Here is a 25,627-nt window from a genome sequence, read left to right as displayed (position 1 = left end):
TGCCACCGGCCTATAATCCACACCAAACAGTGACTTTTTCAGGATGGATCGGTAACTCTTGCAATGCTTGTGGCTGGTCTCCACTCCACATGCTGCAATTTTGCTTGTTAACGTATCCATTCAACCAGAAATAAGCTTCGTCGTTGAACACAATTTTTCGATAAAAATGTGGATCTTCCTCCAACTTTGCCAGCGCCCATTCACCAAATGTTAGACGTTGTGTAAGGTCGTGTGGCTTCAATTCTTGCAACAGCTGTATCTTTTAGGGTTTAAAACCCAAATCATTTCGCAAAATTTTCCACGTAGTGAAGTAACAGAGGCCCAATTGCTGCGAACGGCGGCGAATCGACATTTCACGGTCATCACGAACACTGGCGAATACAGCCGCAATATTTTCTTCGGTCCTCACTCTACGTATGCGTGTTAGTGGTTTAATGTCCTATAATGTGAACTGGGTTCGAAATTTAGTCACGAGATTCCGAATAACTCCCTCAGTAGGCCGACGAAACTGCCCGTAAATTGGAAGAAGTGCACGATGCACTTTTTTCACCGAACATGAATTTTGATAATAAAATTCAATAATTTGCAAGCGTTGTTCATTCGTAAGTCGATTCATGGTTGAATTATAGACCAAACTGAACAAGTTCGTCAATGACACAAGACACGATTCACGCATGATCTGTCAAAAACAGTGTTACCAAAAAGATACCAGCAAAAATATCACTCATTATTTGCCTTTCTATCATCATACTTTTTTGTTCATTTCGGTAATTATTCTTTTTCAATAAAAGTGATAAAATCGATATCTATTGTCCCTTGTAGAATGTTGAGCATCTGGGTAAGCTTAATTCAAAACTCCGGACGATTAAGCTGATGACTGAAAACAATCCATCACCGAGCATTTAGAGTCGGCTCTTCCATCAGGAAAACCACTTGATTATAACAAAGCTCGGCACGTTTATCGCTGTTTTAAAAGATACTCTTTCATAAACTTAATTGAAAGTTCCAAGCCTCTCGGGAAATAGTTTTGAAGCTTTGTGTAAAGCTGTATATCACCGAAAGCGACTGCAATTGTTCATCGGAGTTCGGTATTTTATTACGTCGAAACTGGCGGAAACTTCCAAAGCCAATGAAAAGAAAATTTTGTAAGAAGACTGTCTAGAGATAAAACCGACAATGAGTCGGTGTGTTTCGAGCGGTCGACATTGTTTGCGTTTTGTGGCTACATTTGTGGAAGTTGCCATTGTTTTTGTTTGTATGTGCAGCGAAAACTTTCCACAGTCATGCAATACGAACTTATAATGTCCTGGAAAAAGTATCCAGGAGAGTGTATGTAGAATGAGCATGTTTTGGCGTACCTCTGAAATTATTTTTCGATTTTTTATCGACCTGTCTGACAAAAAAAAATATGTCCTTTGCCATAAATGACTCACATTCAATTATATTCTATTCTGAATTGACCGATTTGGCGAAGGTGCGGGTGTTATTTTTCATCAACAGTATAATACTATGTGAAAACTATTTTCCGTTTTTTTTTTACCGTGATCTGCAGGTTTTCATACCTAACGTTTCGTCTAATACTGCGGTAGACATTATTAAAGACGATGTAAAATTGCTGCATTCAATAGTATGCTCCACAGACTCCACTGTCTGAGAGTAATTTCCAGAAAGAGCCAAGTTTGATCAAACAAATCGCGGGCAACGGTTACAAGGTAGATATTAGGAACTCCATTCTTTCCAAAACACTACAATAGCAAGCCATAGACCAGGTCTACACAAATTCAAGATGTCATAACGTCAGTTATAGAACATTGTCATACTTGGGTAAACCAACCAATAATATTGCCCGTTTTCTGAAGAAAGAATGAGTAAATGTAGCGTACAGAACGAATAATAGTCTAAGTGGATTTTTTAAAAACAATAAAGACAAAACTTCAAAGAGCATAGAAGTAGTTTTGTAAATAGAAAGACCTATTCCACATTTGCAAACCACCTCTTAGCAGAAGGACCTGAGTTCAATCATGAATACGACGTATTACATCTAGAAAAGAAAAGTTTGAAACTCAATCTTCTAGAATGTTTAAAAATAAATAGATTCAGCAATTCGGGTAATTTAGTAAATGAGCAATTAGAATTGAATAACTCCCGTTACTAAATATTTTTTCAAATGTGAAAACTGGGACATAAGCTCAGGTTTGAAGGCCATTGATTTTCAGAATATCTTTTTGATTAAGAATTCCTTCTAGATTAAGTAAAACGTCAATAACATATTCATTGATTATTTTCTACCTGCCGTCATGATGTTTGTTATTCTTGAATAATAACAATATTCGAGAATAACAATATTCAATAATAACAATATACCAGATAAACATTACTGACATATCAAATAGTTACGCACTGTTGAGACACCCAGTATATTTCATTTGAGTTACGGATAAATTATTCAAAATACGCATCTGGAAATGATGAATCGTTCGAGCAAAGCTGAGTTCAAAGAATGAATGCCTGCTCTCAAAACGGAAGCTTATCTACAGACTAATGAGAGCATTGATATTCTTAAATTAAGAAGACTTTGCCAGCAATATTTCGTTCGTTCATTTGCCATCATCAGTCCAAATTACCAAAGTTTAAGCTTCCTTTTATTTCCTGCCGCGGAATGAATGTTGTTCTTAACTTTTGTAGACAGGTATTCTAGAAACAGCAATTATGCGAAATGCCTCATCATCCTCAACCGTTTCCCTTTTTTGTTGAAATGCAAAATATCCACTTATATCTGCAGTCTGAATAATAGAAACAGCTCAGGGAGATTTAAAAAGTTTTTTGGCAATACTGAATCAGAACAATGTATTTTATGTAGTTACTCGATAGGTTCAAGAAGTTTAACAAAGGGATTGGAAACTGAATAAAGTGCGAAATGAATTTAAAACTTTTAGTTAAACCTCTGGGGTATGACTCTTTCCAACCGAGATTTTTTTCATGTTGACGTCGAATGACTAAAAGCTATCCCGGTTCGATGATTGGATACGTTAACAAAGACATGATACTCACAATGTTGTACCTCAAATATATTCTGTGAGGATTGATTGTTTCTGATGATAAAGAGTAGTAGTTCTACAAAAGAATGAAGAATTTCACGAGTTCATTGTTAGGTTTTATGAATTGTAAATCCTAAGCCAAATGTATTATTTCTTGTGCCATTTTTAACTTTGATTTTCGTCGAATACAACTGAAAAAACCGAAAGGCATTCCAACAAAGGAACTCAAATATTGTGCTTCATTGGTATTTCCTCAGTTTCATTATTTTAACAGCCATTGTCTATCCAATGTATTGTTTCAAGAAAAATGACTAATATTATTTATTTTTATTGTAAACAATTTTATAACCGGTGCGTTTGTATATGTCTCCACTTCGAATTGTGCATCATAGATCTACACAGACATTTTCAATATTCAAAGGGAGAAAAAAGTGTGCTCGTTTTACTCATTGTTCCTTTTCATTTCATCTCCACCCCCCCTTTTTTTGAGACACAATCATCGCTCACTCTGAACCTTCCTATTCTATCTACCTCTTTTTGTTGCTATATCTGTATTTTCTTCAATAGTTTTTCATTTGCGTCATTATTTTTTGCTTGTTTTATCGAAGTGTAATATTATTATTTGGGATTTGCAAAAGAATATCGGTAATAATAATGACGAATCAACTTTCATATACATTACAAATAATTCAAAACTGTTACGATAGTTGAAATTGAAAATTCCAAATTCCATCCATCTTTCACTTGTCACTCATCTTTCATTTTGAAGGAATACCCTTTCACTGATGAAGTCATCATTGCGTTATTAACCTCTTCATCTTCAACTATCCCTACTTCAGAATCTACAACAGGACCCCTATAATTGATACATCATTTGAAAAAAAAATTATCGCAAACACATTTGTGTCATGCATACTCGACTCGAAATACTCGACTATTCAGAATTGTATGATATCATCTTGAAAATCTCTACTACTTTCACTTTATATCGGGCCTCCACATTTTGCAGAACCTGAACTTCATTTTCAAACAACAATTCTTGAGGAAGGTGGGTTGGGAAGAAAGGATCAAAATACTACTCTGTTTACTTGTTTCAGTGATTTTTCGAATCCTCGAAGTAGTTCTGTTATGCACTTTTTTGGTATGCCCTAGAGCTGCCTCAGTGATTCGGTTTTCATCTCTATACAATCGTCACCAAACGCCGTCCTTTCATGGGTCTCTTCAATCTTGGGAACAGGAATAAGTCACAGGGTACAAATGTGGTGAATATGGTGGCTGAGGCATGATTACGGTGTTGTTTTCGGCAAAAAAATTACGAAAAAGGGATGATGAGAGAGCAGGTGCGTTCTTTTTTGGTCTTGGCCCTCCTGGGCTCTTTCATTTGGACGATGTCATAACCATAAAGCATTGATTCGTCACCAGGATCGCCGTAGACGTAATTCAACAATTCTTGAGCGATACTCATGCGACGTTTTTTTTTTTCTCGAAACTCAGCAATTTTTAAACGAACTTTGCTGACCAAAATTTCCAAAAAAATTGCATGATATGAGCCAACCGATATGCCGACATCCTCACCAACTTCTTTCATAGTGATTTGAGGATCCTCCAGAACAATTTCCTCCACTTTCTCAACATTTTCATTGGTTGTTGATGTGTTGGGGTGAGCGATGTCATTCACTTCTTCTCGCCCTTCTCTGAAAAGCTTATACCACTTATAAACATTTTTCTCACTCACAGTACAATCATCGTATGTCACTGTGGACAATTCAAGTGTTTTTGAGCACTCGATGTTTTTTCTATATTAAATTTGATGCAAATTCTTTGATCCATTTCTTCGATAACAGAAAATCGCCAAACACTCAAAACACTTCTAACTTTTATGCATCTCACCAACAAACCAAACATGCCAAACAGCTAAAACTATGAATATATGTTCGAGACAAGTGTACCAACTCGAAAAAAAATAAAAAATTGCTAATCGAATATACGTAGCTCACGAAATTTGAACTTTCACCTAATTTTTTGAACAGCACACTATAATAGCCTACTTCATCCCCTGATTCATCATCATTAGGTGTAAAACACAATTTTTTATCGTACAGACCAATTATGTAGATGATTCACTCACAATTGAAGAGTTGCTGTGATTGCAGAAGTTTAAAGTAATGAGGTGTAAATTTTTATTGTAACTTATTTTCCATCTAAACTTCTACAACACTGAATCCATTCTCAATTGCATCACAATCATTATTATTGCGAAATAAAAAATAAATATTGTTTAAAAAACACGCTTTCAAAGAACATCGAACTAAAAAGTTAAAAATTTTTTTTTAAATATGCTCAAAACAATAACGAACGAAAAATAGTGGTATTATTGTGTAAAGAGCGACGGGCGCTTGATATACAAAAAATATGGCACAAAGCGCCCACGCTTTTTCACAAAACTACTAGTATTTTTCGTTCGTTATTGTTTTGAGCTTATTTAAAAAAAAATCAACTTTTCAGTTCCATGTTCTTTAAAAGCGTGTTTTTTAGTTCTTTAAACTATATTAATTTTTCATTTTTTAGTTTCGTATGCTATAAAAGCGTGATTTTTAGTATTTTTTAACCATATTCATTTTATCTATCTTTGGGATCAATCAGCCGTATATTTTCCGATTCTGGAATACTTTTTTCAAATGAAGAAATACATGTAAAGTGAGTTCGAATTGTATCAAGGGGATTACGTACAGCGTCGTCTGCCCGCGAATAGATCAAGCAATAATATCGACATATCAAGGAGGTTACGTATAGCGCCATCTGCCCGCGAATAGATCAAGCGATAACGTCAATAGTTCTCTCAAATACAGATTCCGAGCTTGAGAGTTACAAACACACAAATATACATGCATACAAGTGAAGCTAATAAAATCGTGTTGAAATAAAAACGGATCCAAGCCTATTTCGGGTTCATATACGATTTTTAATTGTGATGAACTGTATGTATACAAGGACACTCATATCTGAAGACGATATACTTGTTGGTGAAGTATACAGAAATAATACAGACATTGAAAGTTCAGTGAGAACTCAATGCCTCCACAACAAATCGAACTGTTTCCTCAAGGACAAAACACACGCACTACAGAAACATTATTGAGGCGCTCTAAGAGCGGTGCCTGTGCGAAAGTAGCGATTCACGTTGGATTTGAATCCCTGAAGATCGAATTCAGTTCGAAGAGCGTTCTCAAGAAGTTCATTCCACATAAACGCAGTTCTTCAAATGGAAAAGTTGTTGAACAGGAAAATTCGAGGTGTACTGAGTTGAACCTCCAAACGATGAGCAGTCATACTCCGTCTCGTATTTCTGATATGTACCCTCTTGGTGGAATCAAAGGTGCCAAGTCACTTGAACACCTCACACGCAAGTATCTATAAAATAGTGACAAATCTTCAACCTCTCTTCAATATTCCAAACTATTAAGGTTGCAAGTGATGTTTGTGTCTCCAATCAGTGTTTCATTTCTGTATGGAATCTAGCAACTTCAGGGTATGCTTGGGGGCGAAGCTACAAACATAAGAACAATACTTCAAAGAAAGGTCTGATCTAAGCTTTATAAAGCATCAAAAGTTGCTGAGATGTGTAGTTTTCTGGTTCGGAACAGTATGTTAAGCTATTGAGAAGCAGCCTTTGCAACTTCAGCGACATGATTGTGCCAAGACGAATTAGTGTCCATTTCAACCCCCAACAAACGTATCGAGGTAGAAAGCCGAATTGTCTGTCCCAACATCATTATAAACGGTTCGGAGGCATTTATTTTCTTGGAGGAAACCGGTGCCCGAGTATTTGTGACATTGAATTGACCAAAATTTACCAGTATCACTCATAAGTCTTTTTTTCTAGTGAATATTGAAATGTATTATCATTTTTTCCAGATCGGAAGAGCAACTGTCAGAGAATCCCGCTCCCTAAGACTCGTCCACGACGTCCACCTCAATTCCCATCGTGAAGACGCCTCGCAGCAACCCCTTCTGGTGATAGGAAATGGTCGTACATACAGCGTCACCGACAACTCTCCCAAAAGAGCCATCATGGGGGTCATCCAGAAAGCGGCGTTGATTAAAAAATCTAAGAGCAACGGATCCATCACCACCAACGACGACTCTGACGAGCAGATCTACTGGCTGAGACCGGCTTTGGTACCTTCCCAGAATTCACCAGACGGTTCCAACTACTTCTGCTGGTTCAAAAAGAAACCGAAGCATAAAGTAACGTTTGATGATAGCACCACCATGTCGACTAATCGGTAACGTGGATTTATCTATTAGGCTTTGATTGTCGTGTACATTTTGTATAGTTATTGTGATCTGCTTAGTTTGGTTTTTGTTGATGTTTTGGAAGAGTTTTTTATTTTGGAATTTTTCCCTGTTTATATTTTCGTTATTAACACTAGATATGCACCAGCTTGCATCAGTTAGCGCAGTAGATTGTTCGTCTTTTATATCTTGCACCAATAACTTTCTCATTGAGATACTTTTTCATATAAGGACTGACAGGAAGCCACAGAAGCATGTTCATTATTTTCAAACATTATCATAATACGGTTTACATGCTTAAAATAATTGTAATTAGAGAAAGCTGAAGATGGCTTCGCAGTATTCGCAGCGTTGAATGAAATAAAAATTATTTTGTCTATTCATAACTATTCCCAGTGGGTCGGATATAATTGTCACTTGATGGTGAGAAAAATCAGCAGAAAAATCGCGTTTGCTAAGATCAATAAACTATTGAAACATAAATTTACAATTTTTCTCAAACGTGGTTCACTATATTACAATTGTTCGTTTTATTTTTTCATATTATGTTTCAATACTGAAATAATTTCGTTCTTCCCCATACCTTCAACACTATACAATCAAATTCACTAGTGTACATACACCAATACACTATTACACACATACAATACAAAAACTATATAGAATAAAGAAAATACTTTTGTCTAGTTTCTACTGTGTTTAATTATTGCATGAAACATGGTATTCAACGCAAAACCCAAAAGGAATAAATGGAAAAAATCGGACATATACAGACTAGAATGTAGGGATTGCCCAGCAGCTTATACAGGTCAGACAGGCAGAAACTTCGACATAAGATACCGAGAACATGTATTATCAGATAAAGAATCAGCCATACATGGGCATCTAAAAGAAACAAACCATGCAATAAATAAAGAAAACATGAAAATTCTTCATACATGTAACAAAGGAAGGGACATGAATTCATTGGAAGCGTTGGAAATAAATAAATTGTACAAGGACCCCAAGTTCATAACGCTCAACGACCAATTTAGGAATTTTAGGATCCATCCAATAGTTGGTAATCGTGACATATTGTAATATTGGTAACGTGTTAGGCCAGGTACCTGTCCACACTATTTAAGACGCAACTTGACAATTTGTGGTAGTTACTTGAAAATGGCCTTATAAGCCGAAACCGGTAGTAACGAATGAATAAACACAGTAGAAACTAGACAAAAGTATTTTCTTTATTCTATATGCAACATGAATTTTTACAAAATAAATGAGTCATCAATCGAACGAGACAAAAACTATAACCGAACCTGAGACTAATGTTCGAATCGCCTCCTTTGCTCAATTCGTACTGCACTTTCCGAACTGGAAATGACACGGCGTTCTAGAAGGTCAAGTGGAGCTGAGCGTGACCTTGACTCGGAGTAGCAGTCATCATGTAAATGATTGGTAGGTTTGACGGCTCCATGATAGGGCTCCGCTCGAAAATGAAATCATTGATATGATGTTAATAACATCCAAGGAATATTTTGTTCGCCTCCTTGATTACTTGTTTGAAGATTCGATGTCTTGAGTAATCGAAACAAGTTTGACTGAATGACCAATATTTTCTATGATCAGAGCTGTAGAGTATTCATAGAGTGATAGAAAAAAAAACTGCCGAGTTCAGTTCGTGGGATATTCTCTTGATATTTTGTTTTGTCGTCCCGCCGTAAAATTGAATCTTGGATGGAATTTTGGAAGGCTTGTTACTGCTCAAAGTGGATGTGAGTTTTCCTTGGAGAAGGTGGTATTGAATATTATCCACCTGCCGTGGATTTTCGTAAAACGTAGAAGGCTATATATTCAGATTACTTTCGACCTCAATAACTCCATCATAACTAGTTTTTCTGGCTTTGGAATAAGTAGTTCCAATCATCAAATATACATTGAAAGATAGGGATAATACTATTACCTACAAATTTAAGATATTTGACTTGAGGAAAGCCAAAGATTGGAGAATATTTGGACAAGGTGAGGTCCTTGATGTAACTACCCCAAACATCAATATTTTTGCCTATAATCAAATAAATAAAAAAATCAACAGATATAAATACTGCTTATAAATCCATAAAAATAATTTGTTTCAATTGGATAAAGAAAGTCTTGCCTCATTATTAAATTATATCTGTCTTATGATATCTTCTTCATTCACGTATAGTCAGTGGGCATACTTGAAGACTGGCTATAAATCAAATCATCTAAAAGAACAATTCGTTCAGGCCAGCCTCAACACCCTACACAGTAGGTTAATGGACTGACACCTATCAGAAAACAACTACTCCCCTGGCTAATACCACGAAGGGCGTTGGATTATATCCGACAGGTGTCAGTGCAGGATTCTTCACTGAAGTTATTCCTGCCTATGCTGTTGGCGATACAACTGCCGCAATAGATTTTCAATTATTGGAACACACTTGCAGACCGGTTTCGGGCTGTTTGGCCACTCGTCAGTGCAAGGTAGTGTATATCATCAACATAAAGTCGATGATTTCCGATAATTGAAAATCGAATTCCGTCAGAGTATCATTCCTCGAACTAAGCTGAAGACTACAACAAACAACAGGTTTGTCGTCGCTCCATCTGCCTGTGAACGAGGTAACCAACTGCATATCCAAATTTGCCCAATTCCTCGTAAAAGGAAAGAAATCTTTCACGTATAGTCAGTGGGCATACTTGAAGACTGGCTATAAATCAAATCATCTAAAAGAACAATTCGTTCAGGCCAGCCTCAACACCCTACACAGTAGGTTAATGGACTGACACCTATCAGAAAACAACTACTCCCCTGGCTAATACCACGAAGGGCGTTGGATTATATCCGACAGGTGTCAGTGCAGGATTCTTCACTGAAGTTATTCCTGCCTATGCTGTTGGCGATACAACTGCCGCAATAGATTTTCAATTATTGGAACACACTTGCAGACCGGTTTCGGGCTGTTTGGCCACTCGTCAGTGCAAGGTAGTGTATATCATCAACATAAAGTCGATGATTTCCGATAATTGAAAATCGAATTCCGTCAGAGTATCATTCCTCGAACTAAGCTGAAGACTACAACAAACAACAGGTTTGTCGTCGCTCCATCTGCCTGTGAACGAGGTAACCAACTGCATATCCAAATTTGCCCAATTCCTCGTAAAAGGAAAGAAATCTTTCACGTATAGTCAGTGGGCATACTTGAAGACTGGCTATAAATCAAATCATCTAAAAGAACAATTCGTTCAGGCCAGCCTCAACACCCTACACAGTAGGTTAATGGACTGACACCTATCAGAAAACAACTACTCCCCTGGCTAATACCACGAAGGGCGTTGGATTATATCCGACAGGTGTCAGTGCAGGATTCTTCACTGAAGTTATTCCTGCCTATGCTGTTGGCGATACAACTGCCGCAATAGATTTTCAATTATTGGAACACACTTGCAGACCGGTTTCGGGCTGTTTGGCCACTCGTCAGTGCAAGGTAGTGTATATCATCAACATAAAGTCGATGATTTCCGATAATTGAAAATCGAATTCCGTCAGAGTATCATTCCTCGAACTAAGCTGAAGACTACAACAAACAACAGGTTTGTCGTCGCTCCATCTGCCTGTGAACGAGGTAACCAACTGCATATCCAAATTTGCCCAATTCCTCGTAAAAGGAAAGAAATCTTTCACGTATAGTCAGTGGGCATACTTGAAGACTGGCTATAAATCAAATCATCTAAAAGAACAATTCGTTCAGGCCAGCCTCAACACCCTACACAGTAGGTTAATGGACTGACACCTATCAGAAAACAACTACTCCCCTGGCTAATACCACGAAGGGCGTTGGATTATATCCGACAGGTGTCAGTGCAGGATTCTTCACTGAAGTTATTCCTGCCTATGCTGTTGGCGATACAACTGCCGCAATAGATTTTCAATTATTGGAACACACTTGCAGACCGGTTTCGGGCTGTTTGGCCACTCGTCAGTGCAAGGTAGTGTATATCATCAACATAAAGTCGATGATTTCCGATAATTGAAAATCGAATTCCGTCAGAGTATCATTCCTCGAACTAAGCTGAAGACTACAAGTTGTAGTTGTAGTCTTCAGCTTAGTTCGAGGAATGATACTCTGACGGAATTCGATTTTCAATTATCGGAAATCATCGACTTTATGTTGATGATATACACTACCTTGCACTGACGAGTGGCCAAACAGCCCGAAACCGGTCTGCAAGTGTGTTCCAATAATTGAAAATCTATTGCGGCAGTTGTATCGCCAACAGCATAGGCAGGAATAACTTCAGTGAAGAATCCTGCACTGACACCTGTCGGATATAATCCAACGCCCTTCGTGGTATTAGCCAGGGGAGTAGTTGTTTTCTGATAGGTGTCAGTCCATTAACCTACTGTGTAGGGTGTTGAGGCTGGCCTGAACGAATTGTTCTTTTAGATGATTTGATTTATAGCCAGTCTTCAAGTATGCCCACTGACTATACGTGAAAGATTTCTTTCCTTTTACGAGGAATTGGGCAAATTTGGATATGCAGTTGGTTACCTCGTTCACAGGCAGATGGAGCGACGACAAACCTGTTGTTTGTTGTAGTCTTCAGCTTAGTTCGAGGAATGATACTCTGACGGAATTCGATTTTCAATTATCGGAAATCATCGACTTTATGTTGATGATATACACTACCTTGCACTGACGAGTGGCCAAACAGCCCGAAACCGGTCTGCAAGTGTGTTCCAATAATTGAAAATCTATTGCGGCAGTTGTATCGCCAACAGCATAGGCAGGAATAACTTCAGTGAAGAATCCTGCACTGACACCTGTCGGATATAATCCAACGCCCTTCGTGGTATTAGCCAGGGGAGTAGTTGTTTTCTGATAGGTGTCAGTCCATTAACCTACTGTGTAGGGTGTTGAGGCTGGCCTGAACGAATTGTTCTTTTAGATGATTTGATTTATAGCCAGTCTTCAAGTATGCCCACTGACTATACGTGAAAGATTTCTTTCCTTTTACGAGGAATTGGGCAAATTTGGATATGCAGTTGGTTACCTCGTTCACAGGCAGATGGAGCGACGACAAACCTGTTGTTTGTTGTAGTCTTCAGCTTAGTTCGAGGAATGATACTCTGACGGAATTCGATTTTCAATTATCGGAAATCATCGACTTTATGTTGATGATATACACTACCTTGCACTGACGAGTGGCCAAACAGCCCGAAACCGGTCTGCAAGTGTGTTCCAATAATTGAAAATCTATTGCGGCAGTTGTATCGCCAACAGCATAGGCAGGAATAACTTCAGTGAAGAATCCTGCACTGACACCTGTCGGATATAATCCAACGCCCTTCGTGGTATTAGCCAGGGGAGTAGTTGTTTTCTGATAGGTGTCAGTCCATTAACCTACTGTGTAGGGTGTTGAGGCTGGCCTGAACGAATTGTTCTTTTAGATGATTTGATTTATAGCCAGTCTTCAAGTATGCCCACTGACTATACGTGAAAGATTTCTTTCCTTTTACGAGGAATTGGGCAAATTTGGATATGCAGTTGGTTACCTCGTTCACAGGCAGATGGAGCGACGACAAACCTGTTGTTTGTTGTAGTCTTCAGCTTAGTTCGAGGAATGATACTCTGACGGAATTCGATTTTCAATTATCGGAAATCATCGACTTTATGTTGATGATATACACTACCTTGCACTGACGAGTGGCCAAACAGCCCGAAACCGGTCTGCAAGTGTGTTCCAATAATTGAAAATCTATTGCGGCAGTTGTATCGCCAACAGCATAGGCAGGAATAACTTCAGTGAAGAATCCTGCACTGACACCTGTCGGATATAATCCAACGCCCTTCGTGGTATTAGCCAGGGGAGTAGTTGTTTTCTGATAGGTGTCAGTCCATTAACCTACTGTGTAGGGTGTTGAGGCTGGCCTGAACGAATTGTTCTTTTAGATGATTTGATATCTTCTTCAATTAGGTAGAAACTTGAAGATATTAATTAAGATGAAAGATAAATATTTTGGCACATAGATAATCTATTTCAATTATATATTCTTGTTCCGCAGTTAATTATGTTCACAGACATAAATCTATACCTCTCTTCTTTCTTTTTCGCACATCCTGGAATTCACTAGATCGTATGGAGAAATATTTTTACTATTGAATATTTAGAGTTGTCTGAGTAATATTCGAGAAGTAGAAGCAGACTTTTGAATAATATGATGGAGAAATATGAATTGCCATCCCGAAAACCAAAAGGTGGACTTCTGGAAAAATTATTTCGCTTACATACATGCATATAAAGCCTTTGGACGTATATTGATCGATGTATCTGTTGATATCTGTTGAACCGTGATGTTGAAATAGATGAATTCTGATATTTTTATCTTCTTCACAGAAAACCAGACATGAGAACTTATTTCATTTTCTGGAACATTAAATATCGTAGGATCTATAGCAGTTGTTTATTCAATAAACAAGCAACAGTTTCAAAATTGAACTTTGAAGTAAACTTGAAAAAGTACTTTCATCTCCTTTCAATGGTATTTTAAAAACCGACTTCAACGAGCGAAAATGCATAGTGACGTTATATTTCAAACTACACATTTTCTAAGATAAGTATATTTTTTGAAGGCTACTTTACAAAATAACTACTTATTTTTCTCCCAGATAAACTGAATAGTTATAAATTATTCAGGACAGTAAATTGATAGTCGATACCAAAGATAATGAAAATAACAAACTATTTTATTCCCTTTGAAAAATTCTGCTATTCATATTCTGTTGGGTGGATGATTAATTTTTAATACCTCGCCGTGAATGATAAATCCATGGAACAGAATCATATTTTCCGAATTACCTATAACATCCATTTAATTTACAAATTAACAGTGATTCATAACCTCATTATGGCATCAACGTTTTCCCAATGACAAACATAAAGCACCAACCACAGTTGCATAAAATAATACCACTAAATTAATACTATAAACTATTGATTTGAAATGATATACCAAATTTAAAATGAAAGGAGTATATTTTTAGAAAAGGTTGATTTTTGAGAAAGAAAAGTTTCGGCATTCTACTTCTCCATCTTGATACAAAAAAAAGGGAATTCTCCATATATTTTCATAATCTCTTAGAGAAAAAGCTGTTATTGATTTTGTGGCGATATAGTGAGACTATTTTATTTTCACCCTACAATTTGGATTTCGTATAAACTGATTCGAATATATTTGTATGACTACTTATGAGAAGTGAAATTGGACGGATATATCTGGTTATGGCCGTCCTTTGAGTAAGGCTGAAGAATTCGAAGGCTACAAAAAAATGAATTTTACATAAAATTTTATTTTATTCTTCAATATAGTTGCAATATATAGGCGATGCAACGACTATAGTGGTCGCAAAATTTTTCGATGCCATTTTTATAGTACGCTTCGTCTTCAGCCTGAAACTAGGCCTCAGTATGACCAGCAAACATCTTGGGGGGTCTGAAAATAGGAAGAAGTAGCTGAGAACCAGGTCTGGAGAATATGGGGGATGGGAAAGCAATTCGAAAAGCATTTCATGTAATTTTGCCATCGTTGCCATTGATAAGTGAAACAGTGCATTGTTTTGATGAAACAACACTTTGTTTTTCTTCAAATGCCGCCGTTTTTCTGCGACTTTCCGTAATTCGAACATTCCAATAACGCTGATGATATAACCTTATCAATAATTCGTTGTTGTTTTTGGTCTATTGTGAGCTCGCGTGGTACCCACTTTGAACAAAGCTTTCCCATACCCAAATATTCATGCACGATCTATATCTTTGTATCTGTAGAGTAGGGAGGGTGAGTGTAGACCTACAGCACTTAGGCCACATGTGACCTATTGTACATCCTCCGGAGGAGTTGTCCTCCTAGGTCATCGTTCATCCTGTCCTTTCCAGGCAAATGGACAGATCACTAGGAGACATATCCTTTATATCGGCAGGTGAAGGCCAAGACTCGCCAAACACACTCTCTTTGGTAACCTTGAAGTGTCTCACGGCGGCCTTCGTGAAGGTTTTGGAAGGTGCAGCGACATTAATGTATTTGCGCGGCTTCTTCAACCTTCTTGGTATTCCCTCCGTGGAGGTGCTCAAGGAAGTACCCTTGCTATTGGAGGTGGAGTGGGGGAGAAGAAGGGTACACTTATAGTTGCTGCCACTCCTTCTATCGCTCTCTTTCTCTTTTTGGCCTCGGTTATATCACGAGGTGATCTGCCATGTCCAGCCTCATTCCAAGTGGTAGATTGGTGCGGACATTTCTGTTCATCCTCAGCCACCGCCATAGATTGAGGTGAGCATTTCTGTCCAACCTCGGGATTGGTATTTGTTTTTTCAGTGTCTGTTTTTGTGTTTGTTTCATTCTATGTGATCCCACGAGTAGCAGGGAAAGAGTTGGTCACTATTGCAGAGCCCCGCATTACCAGAGGAAGGCTGATTACAACGAGGTTTCGCCTGTTTCCCCAAGAAGGTCGTTCGTAACTGCATATCACCCTGCGGCCATTCAGCTGTCGGCACGATTCCTTACACCTCAGCTTGGGTAGGCTGGTTCACGGTGGCATATTTCGCAAAGGCTTTTGGGGAGTTTTGGTTCTCCTCACCCTACTTATTTCTGCAACTGACCAGGAGTCTGGCGACCCCATCCGTAAGGCCACATTGCCTTCCCGGACAGGGCTCCCACTCCCCTTGCCCTCCCCCTAACCGCCACCTGGGGACGCGCCCGATAGGTAGCCCAACACACAGGATTCATGCACGATATGTCCGCCACGTTTCTTTGATATTTTCAAAGCCTCAGCTATCTCTATCAACTTCACTCTGTGGTCATCCAGAATTATTCTAGATGTTTTCGTCGGTAACAGTCTTTTTGAGGCGTCCATTGTCTCAATGGTTGATTTTGCTGATGCAAAGAACAAATAATGTTCATCAAACCAAGCCATAGCTTTAACAGTTTTTTATTTTCGCCAAAAAGCAACACATGAAATTCCTTTCTATCCATTTTCATCAAACTAACAAAAGTTACTTCAGTCAAAACGTTCTATCCCACAAACCAATAGTCCGATAGCTGTGAAATTTGTACACATGTCAATTTGTAGGTAAAATTTATGAATACGTTATTGACTAATTGGACTTTCCAGTAATTGATATTACGCAGTAACTTTTTGGGGTGAACTTTTCAAGTTGCCCTTTACTACACTTCAGCAGATTATCTAATGATTCATCCTAAATTTCTTCGGATTTTGAAGGATTATAAACCAAAAAGCAGTACTAAAAAAACTTCTTCTGTTCAATTGGACACAATCATTCTGGCTCCACAGCAAGTGCTAAACCGTAGCTAGCATGCAAAAGACTAATTCAATGTCAACTCCAAAACAATACCGGTTTCATTCCGCAAGAGTTGAAAATATTAACAAAAAGACCTGATATTCTCTAAGGTAGTGAATATTTGGCCCAATGATTTATAACCAGGAGCTGAAATTGTCACGAAGAATATCGATTCACTTTGATAATCTGGAGGTGAAGAAGGAATAGTTCATACATTCGAGATGTCTCATTCCCAACAACGAAATTCAGCTTACCACGTAGAATAACGAAACACCACTGTCTTGTCAATACCATCAGAGTGCCAAAATGGTAATGAGGAACTCTTATGGCCACATCATTCCGTTGTGTATGACGAATAAATGCTGGACACGCTGACAGTGAATTTATTAGGGTCGCAGACGCCTTGTGTCAGGATTTTAGAACTATTAGGTTGGTAGATCAGGGTGTAGAATTTATCATTCTGGCAGGCTCTGTTGCATTACACAGTTCAAAAATCAAAGCCCACTTGACCTGGAGAAGGCAGGTTTCAGATCCGCTGCTTTAATGAGAGGAGGTCTTCAATGTTGGTTAAACTTTGTGTGGTCGCACACTTTGTATGTTCCACTCGGTGACACAGTTTAATTTCCTATTTCAGTATTGAAATTATAAGCCGAGTTCATTACCTTGACAAGCAACCTGATTCTTGCTCTAATATTCGCTTACCATACAGAGAAAGGGGTCCGAACTGCTGATATCTTCACAGTAACATTGTGTAATGTAGAAACTCCTTATTTTCTGTACCAAAAAGGTTGTTGATTCTTCATTTTTTGCACAAAACATATATAAATTCACAAGCTGGTATATGGATAGAATGAATAAATGTGGATAAAATTGGTTCACCCACGGCTCAACTTCCAGATACCAAACTGTACTATTATGAAAGATTGTTCGAATAGAAACCTACAACCCAATTAGATTGTACCAATATAGAAAAATATTTACTCGTTTCTGAACGAGATTCGAAAGAAAACCCAATCACATCCATCAATTTCCTCGGGCGAAAAATTCCAAAATGAAAAATGTCTATAGAGAATTCCTCCGTCCTGTTGATTAGAAAAATATAACGAACTGAGCCGAGTTAAACACGGATCGATTCTCTTTTGGTATGTTGCTAGCCTGGTTTTGCGTTGGGAAGGAAATTGAAACGTCATTGTGGATCGTATTTCCAGATTGAAGTTGACGTTTCCAGGAATATTTCCACAGAGCGATTGTTCTATTTGGTTTATTGTTGAATGCGCCATGTGACAGGATTATTGTTTAGTAGCTATTGTACAAATTGAATTCATTTGGTTGAATGGACTGTTGGAATCCGGTTTAGCGGATTTTGTAGTAATTTATTTCTTTAGTTGATTATATATGCGATGTAAATAAATATAATTATATAAGTTTATTCAATATATTTTGTGTGACCAAAGCTTCGTTTTATTTTGTTCAAATATTTGAATTTTCAGATTTTCAAATACAAATTGTCATAATCATAGTCAAATACCTCCTCACTATATCAACAATAATCGGTGACAATATGATTTTCCCACAATAAGTGTGATGATACCATGTAAGAAAAAATCATCAACTTACTATTTCATTTTAGGAACTGTATTATATCAGCCAATTCAAATTCATATTTCTCCATAACAACATCCATATTGAGTTTCATTAAATATATATCGTAAAAATAACAAGAGTTCTTTGAAAATTATACAATCAGGTGAATGAGGTTTTAGAAATTTGTCAAACATGAGAGACAACGAGGTTTGATTTCTATGTTTTCGTTTTTTGTTCGATTTTGTACGAAAACAAAAGAGCGAATTGCATAGTCATGCAAAAATGAAAGATATAAAAAGGTTCATGAAAGAATACAAATCTAGTGATAGAGTTACAGAAACATTTCAATATGTTATTTCAAATGCTGAAATGAAAAGTATTTTTTCTAATTAGAACTTTCTTTTTCTAATCTTGCTGTGATGCCCTTTCCAGAAAATTTGCAAAAATATGAGAGCCATGGCTCTTGGCTACCTAGGAATAGAATCTCTAAACATACATTTGGCAACACAAATTGAAGGAAAGGAAACCTTTTGTGTTTCTTGATGTTTGGGCTTCATCCCCATCAGGTGATACTATTTTTATAAAGAGTACAGTTAGTTCAAAGCTTCAGCAGATTGAAAAAATAAGTAGGAATTTTTTTCTCATATCATCTTCAGTCTCAGATATTGATATTAATTTTTCATAATTTGGCAATGATTCTTCTAACATTACATATTAAACGAACTAGTTATGACTTTATCATTTCTGAAAACATCATTTGCAGTTTGGAGAAATTTTTCAGTTGCAAGTCCTTAATACTAAAACATCATTACATTTACAAATGTAATCCTGCATGAAAAATTAATGTGGGAAGTAGATGTAGAAGTAGAAAGCCAAAAAGTTCCTTTCACAAAAATTTTCTCTCCAAAAATATTCCACTTTCAATTTAAACAAGACTCCTATGGCTGGGATTTAATCAAATAAGTGAATGAATGTCATTACGTACTGGCATTTATGTGTAGATTCAAGTCATTCATAACATAAAGTCGTAATTTTATTAATGAATTGAGTCCTTCATTTTGTAATGTTATCTAGATTTGCGAGGAATGAAACGCAAAGTCGTCTCCACAATTTAATGTCACCATCGGATGTTAGTGCGGTAAAACCACCAATTAGAACATGTTTCGAACCTATATATGTTCATCATCAGATAATATTTGCCTTCTACAATAAAAGGCAGAACAATATTGTAGAAGTTCAAATATTAGCTGATGATGAACCTATATAGGTTCGAAATATGTTCTAATTGATGGTTTTACAGCTAATATTTAAACTTTTACAATAAAAGGAAGAACAATATTGTAGAAGTTCAAATATCAGATGATGATGAACCTATATAGGTTCGAAACATGTTCTAATTGATGGTTTCACAGCTAATATTTAAACTTTTACAATAAAAGGAAGAACAATATTGTAGAAGTTGAAATATCAGCTGATGATGAACCTATATAGGTACGAAATATGTTCTAATTGATGGTTTCACAGCTAATATTTGAACTTCTACAATAAAAGGAAGAAGAATATTGTAGAAGTTCAAATATTAGCTGATGATGAACCTATATAGGTTCGAAACATGTTCTAATTGATGGTTTTACCGCACTAATATCCGATGGTGACATTAAATTGTGGAGACGACTTCCTCGCAAATCTACTGCACTCCATTTTGAGATACAATGGACTTCTACCAGAGGTTATCTAGATTGGTGCTTGAGAGGTAGTAAGGCAAATGTCTCATTACGAAACATCGATGTTCGCCATTGAGGATGACAGTGTTCCCTGTTAGTGAAATTTCATATTGTAACTTTTTCATATAGTATAATTGGGAAGCAATTCTGTGAATGATATCTGATTCAATTCCATAACGAATGTTTGGAGTATAACCTGAATAGAAAAATATGTTTTTCGTATAATTAATTCAATGTTCATATAAAAGTAGATGTTTCGAAAGTATTATTTCTTTCGTTAAATTCAAGCAGTTGTTTCGAGGAGGTTTTTTCTTCCAGTTTGTATTTGAGAGCGCCTAAGAGAGTTGTTTATGAAATTGATTGCTTTCTTCTTTTCTTTGGAAGATTTCCAATTTTTTTTTTATTTTGAGAAATATAAAGTCTCAACCTTTCTCTCCGAAAAATCATCTGAAAATTCACCCTTTTTCATATTTCTGTTCAACTTCTGAATTTTCTCCCTCAAGTTTTCCGCCAATGAGAATTTCGTATATACATCAATCAACTCAAAACATTGTCAACCACACTCAAACACAACTTTTCCTTTTTGTTGCGACCACCGGCCTTGCGGTGGTCCCGAAATCCCTTAATTTGTTGCCAATCCCGATCGAACATGGAAGAACAAACAAAAACCGAAAATAGTCTACAGATTAAGTGATTAAGTTTTGAGTGTTCATGGCACACGATCGATTTTAAAATAAATGAACCTCCATGCGGCTTTCGGCTCGTTAGACTTTCCGAAAGTAATTTCAATATTTTACTGCGCAATTTGAATACGCGAATGGCCTATTAAATATTAATCTGGTCAGCGCTGAATCCTGGCGTTTTCAATGTGGAATAACACTGCAGGTATGTAATAACTTTTATACGATTTTCGAGTTTTACCTCCATTTTTACGTCAGGTCATTATGAAAGCTATATTGCATGAAAGCTATATGACGAAGTCAGGATTTATCTCTCAAAAAGCTATCATCATTATCGTATGGAAACAGTATTAAACGCAGAAAGAATTGTTGTGAATTCTTTAAATTCTTCTACCCCCCTATCCTAATATCGCGCTATTTTCCACTCTAATTTGAATTACGGAATTATTTTATATAGAAACTCACCCCACTCTGTTAGAGTTTTCCGTCTTCAAAAACGTGCTATACGTTTGTTGGCTGATGCCCCGTATAATGCCTCTTGCCGAGAACTCTTCAAGAAGCTCTGGATTGTGTCTTCCTTCTATCTATATCTAACAAAATTTCCTCGAAATGCATACATGAAAAACTGGAATTAACAGAAATAACGATTTTCAAAATTATTCAACCAGTAAAGCAGACCATATGAGGCCTCCTAGATATAAACCTGCAATCTCACAACGTAATTCCCTGAACTTGCATCTGTACAATAAGCTACCACGTAGCATACAATAAGCATACCGTGTATGTGAAATCTCGGTTTCATCCCTTTTAAAAGGAAGATGAAACAATTCTTAGTAAATTTCTATTTTTATTCGGTTAGAAGAGTACTTAGGGTACGAAATTTCTAATTGAAAAGTATGTAGTTTCTTACCGAAAATAAATTAAAATTATTTATCTTTACTCTCCGACGAGCGGTCAATATTCTTCCAGATCAACCTCATGCAGTTTCTACTACATTCCATGTGACACATTGTTACCATTTTTTAGCTTTTATCTCCATACATTTCATATATATATATATATATATATATATATATATATATATATATATATATATATATATATATATATATATATATATGTATATATATATATATATATATATATATATATATATATATATATATATATATATATATATATTCATATAATTCATGGAATTATTTTCCAGCAGCTTGACTGCGTTAACCTTTCTAGGGAAAATTTGTAGACAGAACACTCAAAAAATGGAGACAAACCGCGGACACGTGTTTCTGGCTATTGGCCTCATCAGCGCGGTGCAGCCAATTGCAAGGATGGACAACAACTGGTTACCAAAAATGAAAAACTTCACATATGCACGGTGTCACCAACAGGAGCTGCGTGACTTATAACTTATAACTGGAAAACCCAGTTCAGCATATATATATATATATATATATATATATATATATATATATATATATATATATATATATATATATATATATATATATATATATATATTTTTATATATATATATATATATAAATATATATATATATATATATATATATATATATATATATAAATATATATATATATATATATATATATATATATATCTATATATATATATATATAAATAAGTCACGCAGGTATTATCTGTGACTAATTGAGAAACATCAAACGAAATCTGTTTTACAAAAATGAGTGATGAACAAGGAAAAGATGTCAATTTCCGTTTGAAACAGTTTATCTCGAAAACGGTTCAAAATAGAAATAGTATTATCTGAACGAAGTTGATCTGAAATTGGATGTAGAGCTCAAAAATGTTGAAATATACAGGGTGTTCCATTTGAAAAAATTGAGTTCCACTCATTTTTTCATGAGATCAAAGTATCATCATGCATTTTTTGAAGACCCTGTATGAGGCAAATGAAAATATGACTCGTAGTGAAGATCCTCATAGTATCACTCCACTCCATTTCAAATTTGATCGTTTTAGTGCAAGAGAGTTCAAGATTATCAGCATTTATAAAAGTTCATGTTTGGTAAAAAAAATATCGAAATTAATTTATATCTTCTAAACGGTATTAGATAGGTATAGGGAAATAGTATATCAATTTGTTGACAAAGTCATGATGAATCATAATATGATATTATATACGGGGTGTTCTATTTGAAAAATCAAAGAAGCCGCTACTTCATAGTAGAAGCGACAACGCCGCTTCGTATGAAATATTTTAGGCGTGTAGGTCATATTGATTTATGCATACTGTGAAATTTGCAGGTTGATCTGTTAAATAGTTTGTCAGAAACGGCTAATTAACGCTCATCATGAAAAGCCCTGTATTTGAGGGCCAATTAACTGTACCTAATTACAGTTATCGGCTATCAACGTTTGCACAGCTGTCCCCTCCCCTACGTCATTCCATCCCAAACGGCACCTTCATCGTCATTGTTGTTTCTCCTATATCAACCTAGTAGTGATTGTGACCTCGATGGTCAGCTAACTTCACCAAATGTAAAGTGGTTGATCTTCTCGGTGACAGTGAAGGAGGGCCCAGTTTCTCTCATCTTTACCTAAAGGTAATGATTTCTGAAAGATCCCTATCGATGGTGCAGCTGTTGAAGACATTCGAGCCTGGACTTATGATTTCGCAATATTCATTCATCACTTTCTGATGCTTCCCAATAAATTCCATCCCAGATTTCCGCAGGATGATTCTCCTTCATACTCTAAGGTTTAATTTTTTTCTTTGTTTTAATGAGCACCTTCAGCACCACTTCTCATCATAATAGAAAAGTCATGCTAACAACCTCATCATCTGAAAGAACCACTAGTACTCAACCAGTGCGTCTTGTGAGCCCTCCTAATTTTGATTCAGTATAAGTAGTTGAATAAAATATATCCAAGTCAAAAACCGTTTGATGACCACCACACTTGAATAATAAATAAATAAATATTCATTAATCCATCAAGCTAGTGTATAAACAAGATCGGACATGTCGATGCAAGTAATGAGAGTGGTACAGAAGTAACAACCGGCGTAAAATTCATAAAGTACATAAATTACACATTCAATATCAATTGCAACATCGTCACCTCAACTTACAGGTCAAATAATTAGGTCTCAAGTTCATCGAGTGGATAAACACATTGTGTGACCAAGAGTTCTTTTAGGTGAGATTCAAAAAGTGTTGGGGAACTCGCTTTTTTATATTGTCTGGTAGGCCATTGAAGAAACGGCAGCCAGCATTATTCGGTGACTTTTTATGAAACGAATGTTTGTGTTTGGTTAATTTGATGTCGTTTTTACATTTAGTATTATGGGAGTGAGACTCACTGTTTAGAGGATACAGATGCTTATTCTTGAATATGTAACACAGAATTTTAAATAGGTAAATAGATACGACAGTTAGGATTTGGTATTTTTTGAAAATATCCCTACAAGAATTGTGATTTTTTATGCCAAATATTAGTCGGAATATGAAATTTTCAGCAACATACTACTTAGTGACCTCAGATGCTTGTCCCCACGCTTTGATATAAGATATAGCTGAATATACCAAAACGTGATATATTTGAAGAAGTTCGTCAATGTTTAGCATATTCTCCAGGTTACCAAGTATATAAAACTTTCATTCAATTTCTCACAAACGAAATTAATGTTTTCTTCCCGTGAGTGATTGCAAAGAATTTTTGAATTTTGTTACATAATACTTTTTCTATTATTTCCGAGAAAATGTCCAATAATGCTATTGGTCGATAATTGTCAATAGTTGTTTTACGCCTTTTTTGTATATTGGTAAAATCGCAGCCGTTTTCAATGAGTTTGGATACTGGACTGGATTGGACTGATAGATTTATAATTTCTGCTAGATGGTGTGAAATAATACTGGAACATTTTTTATTTATACCTTTTGGGATTCTATCCAGCCCTGTAGTTTTTTCATAAGGTGTGCCGTGTATTACAGTTTCAACTTCTGTTTCGGTGACAGGTATGAGAACAAATTAATTTGCAAGGTTTTCAGATAGTGTACAGGTCTTCGATCTGTTTTTACAAAAATATGCAGATATGTTGTCCTCAACAACCATGGATATTTGACCAAACAGATTAGTTGAGATCCGAGGTGAGCAATTTCCCATTCTGTTCTTACTTTATGGTTCTTGATGACTTTTTTAGTGAGAGTCCAAATTTCTTTGGATTTATTGGTGGAATTTTTTATTTTATTGCCATTATATTTTTGATTTTCTTCCTGAATATTCTCATCAACTTGTTTTTTCATATTTTTGTATATTTCATGTTATTTGAGTGGAACTCCATGCATTTGGGCTTCAATTTTTCCAAGTCATTTATATTAATGGTTTGAGTTACCTGAAGAATCATGACTTTTTCTTATGCGTTCGAATTGTTTTTGTTTCATTTTCTTCGACATTCTATCGTTGAGATCCGATAGAAATTTTAAACAGAGTGAAAAATCATCAAATTAAAGCAAATTTTCGATTCGCGACCCGTTAAATATATGAAAAAAGCTTTTGAACATTATCTACCATTTCTGAGTTAATTGAATGAATTTGAAAAATAACTCAATTCAACACCTCAATAATAACGGATCTATTGAAACGAACACTATTACACTAATGATAGAAGAAAATAATTCAATGATATCAAAACAGCTGATCTTGCTGGCCATTCGAAAGTTCTCCAGGAATGAAGTAAACAAAAACAGTTTTTTAATTATGTTTGGAAGCAATCATTAACATAAACTGATTCTTTTAGAAAACAATTATTCATCATAATTCTTTCCGTTTAACGAATAAATGTACGATTCAAATGCAAAAAAGTCATCAACAAGTAATCAATGAATATATTATATCCGCTATTGTCAAAAATTTCAACTCTCGTCCATGAACTCATTGATGTCGGAACACTATCAA

General features: G+C 36.1%; 1 protein-coding gene across 3 annotated transcripts in view; it reads left to right on the top strand.

Annotated features, from left to right (window-relative positions):
* The window catches only part of tinc (transmembrane protein tincar), a 252,546-nt gene that overhangs the window by 204,697 nt on the left and 22,222 nt on the right, over positions 1-25,627 (top strand). For all 3 annotated transcript variants that reach the window (XM_074175557.1, XM_023162041.2, XM_023162040.2), the window contains exon 9: positions 6,954-7,324. In XM_074175557.1, the coding sequence (XP_074031658.1) occupies positions 6,954-7,324 (371 nt within the window). The remainder of the gene's footprint in view (positions 1-6,953; positions 7,325-25,627) is intronic.

Source organism: Leptinotarsa decemlineata, unplaced genomic scaffold (genome assembly GCF_025532065.1).
Source record: "Leptinotarsa decemlineata unplaced genomic scaffold, Ldec_3_MD MMD2_tig00001064_RagTag_RagTag, whole genome shotgun sequence".
Classification (NCBI taxonomy): domain Eukaryota; kingdom Metazoa; phylum Arthropoda; class Insecta; order Coleoptera; family Chrysomelidae; genus Leptinotarsa; species Leptinotarsa decemlineata.
This window is presented reverse-complemented; position numbering and strand designations above follow the sequence as displayed.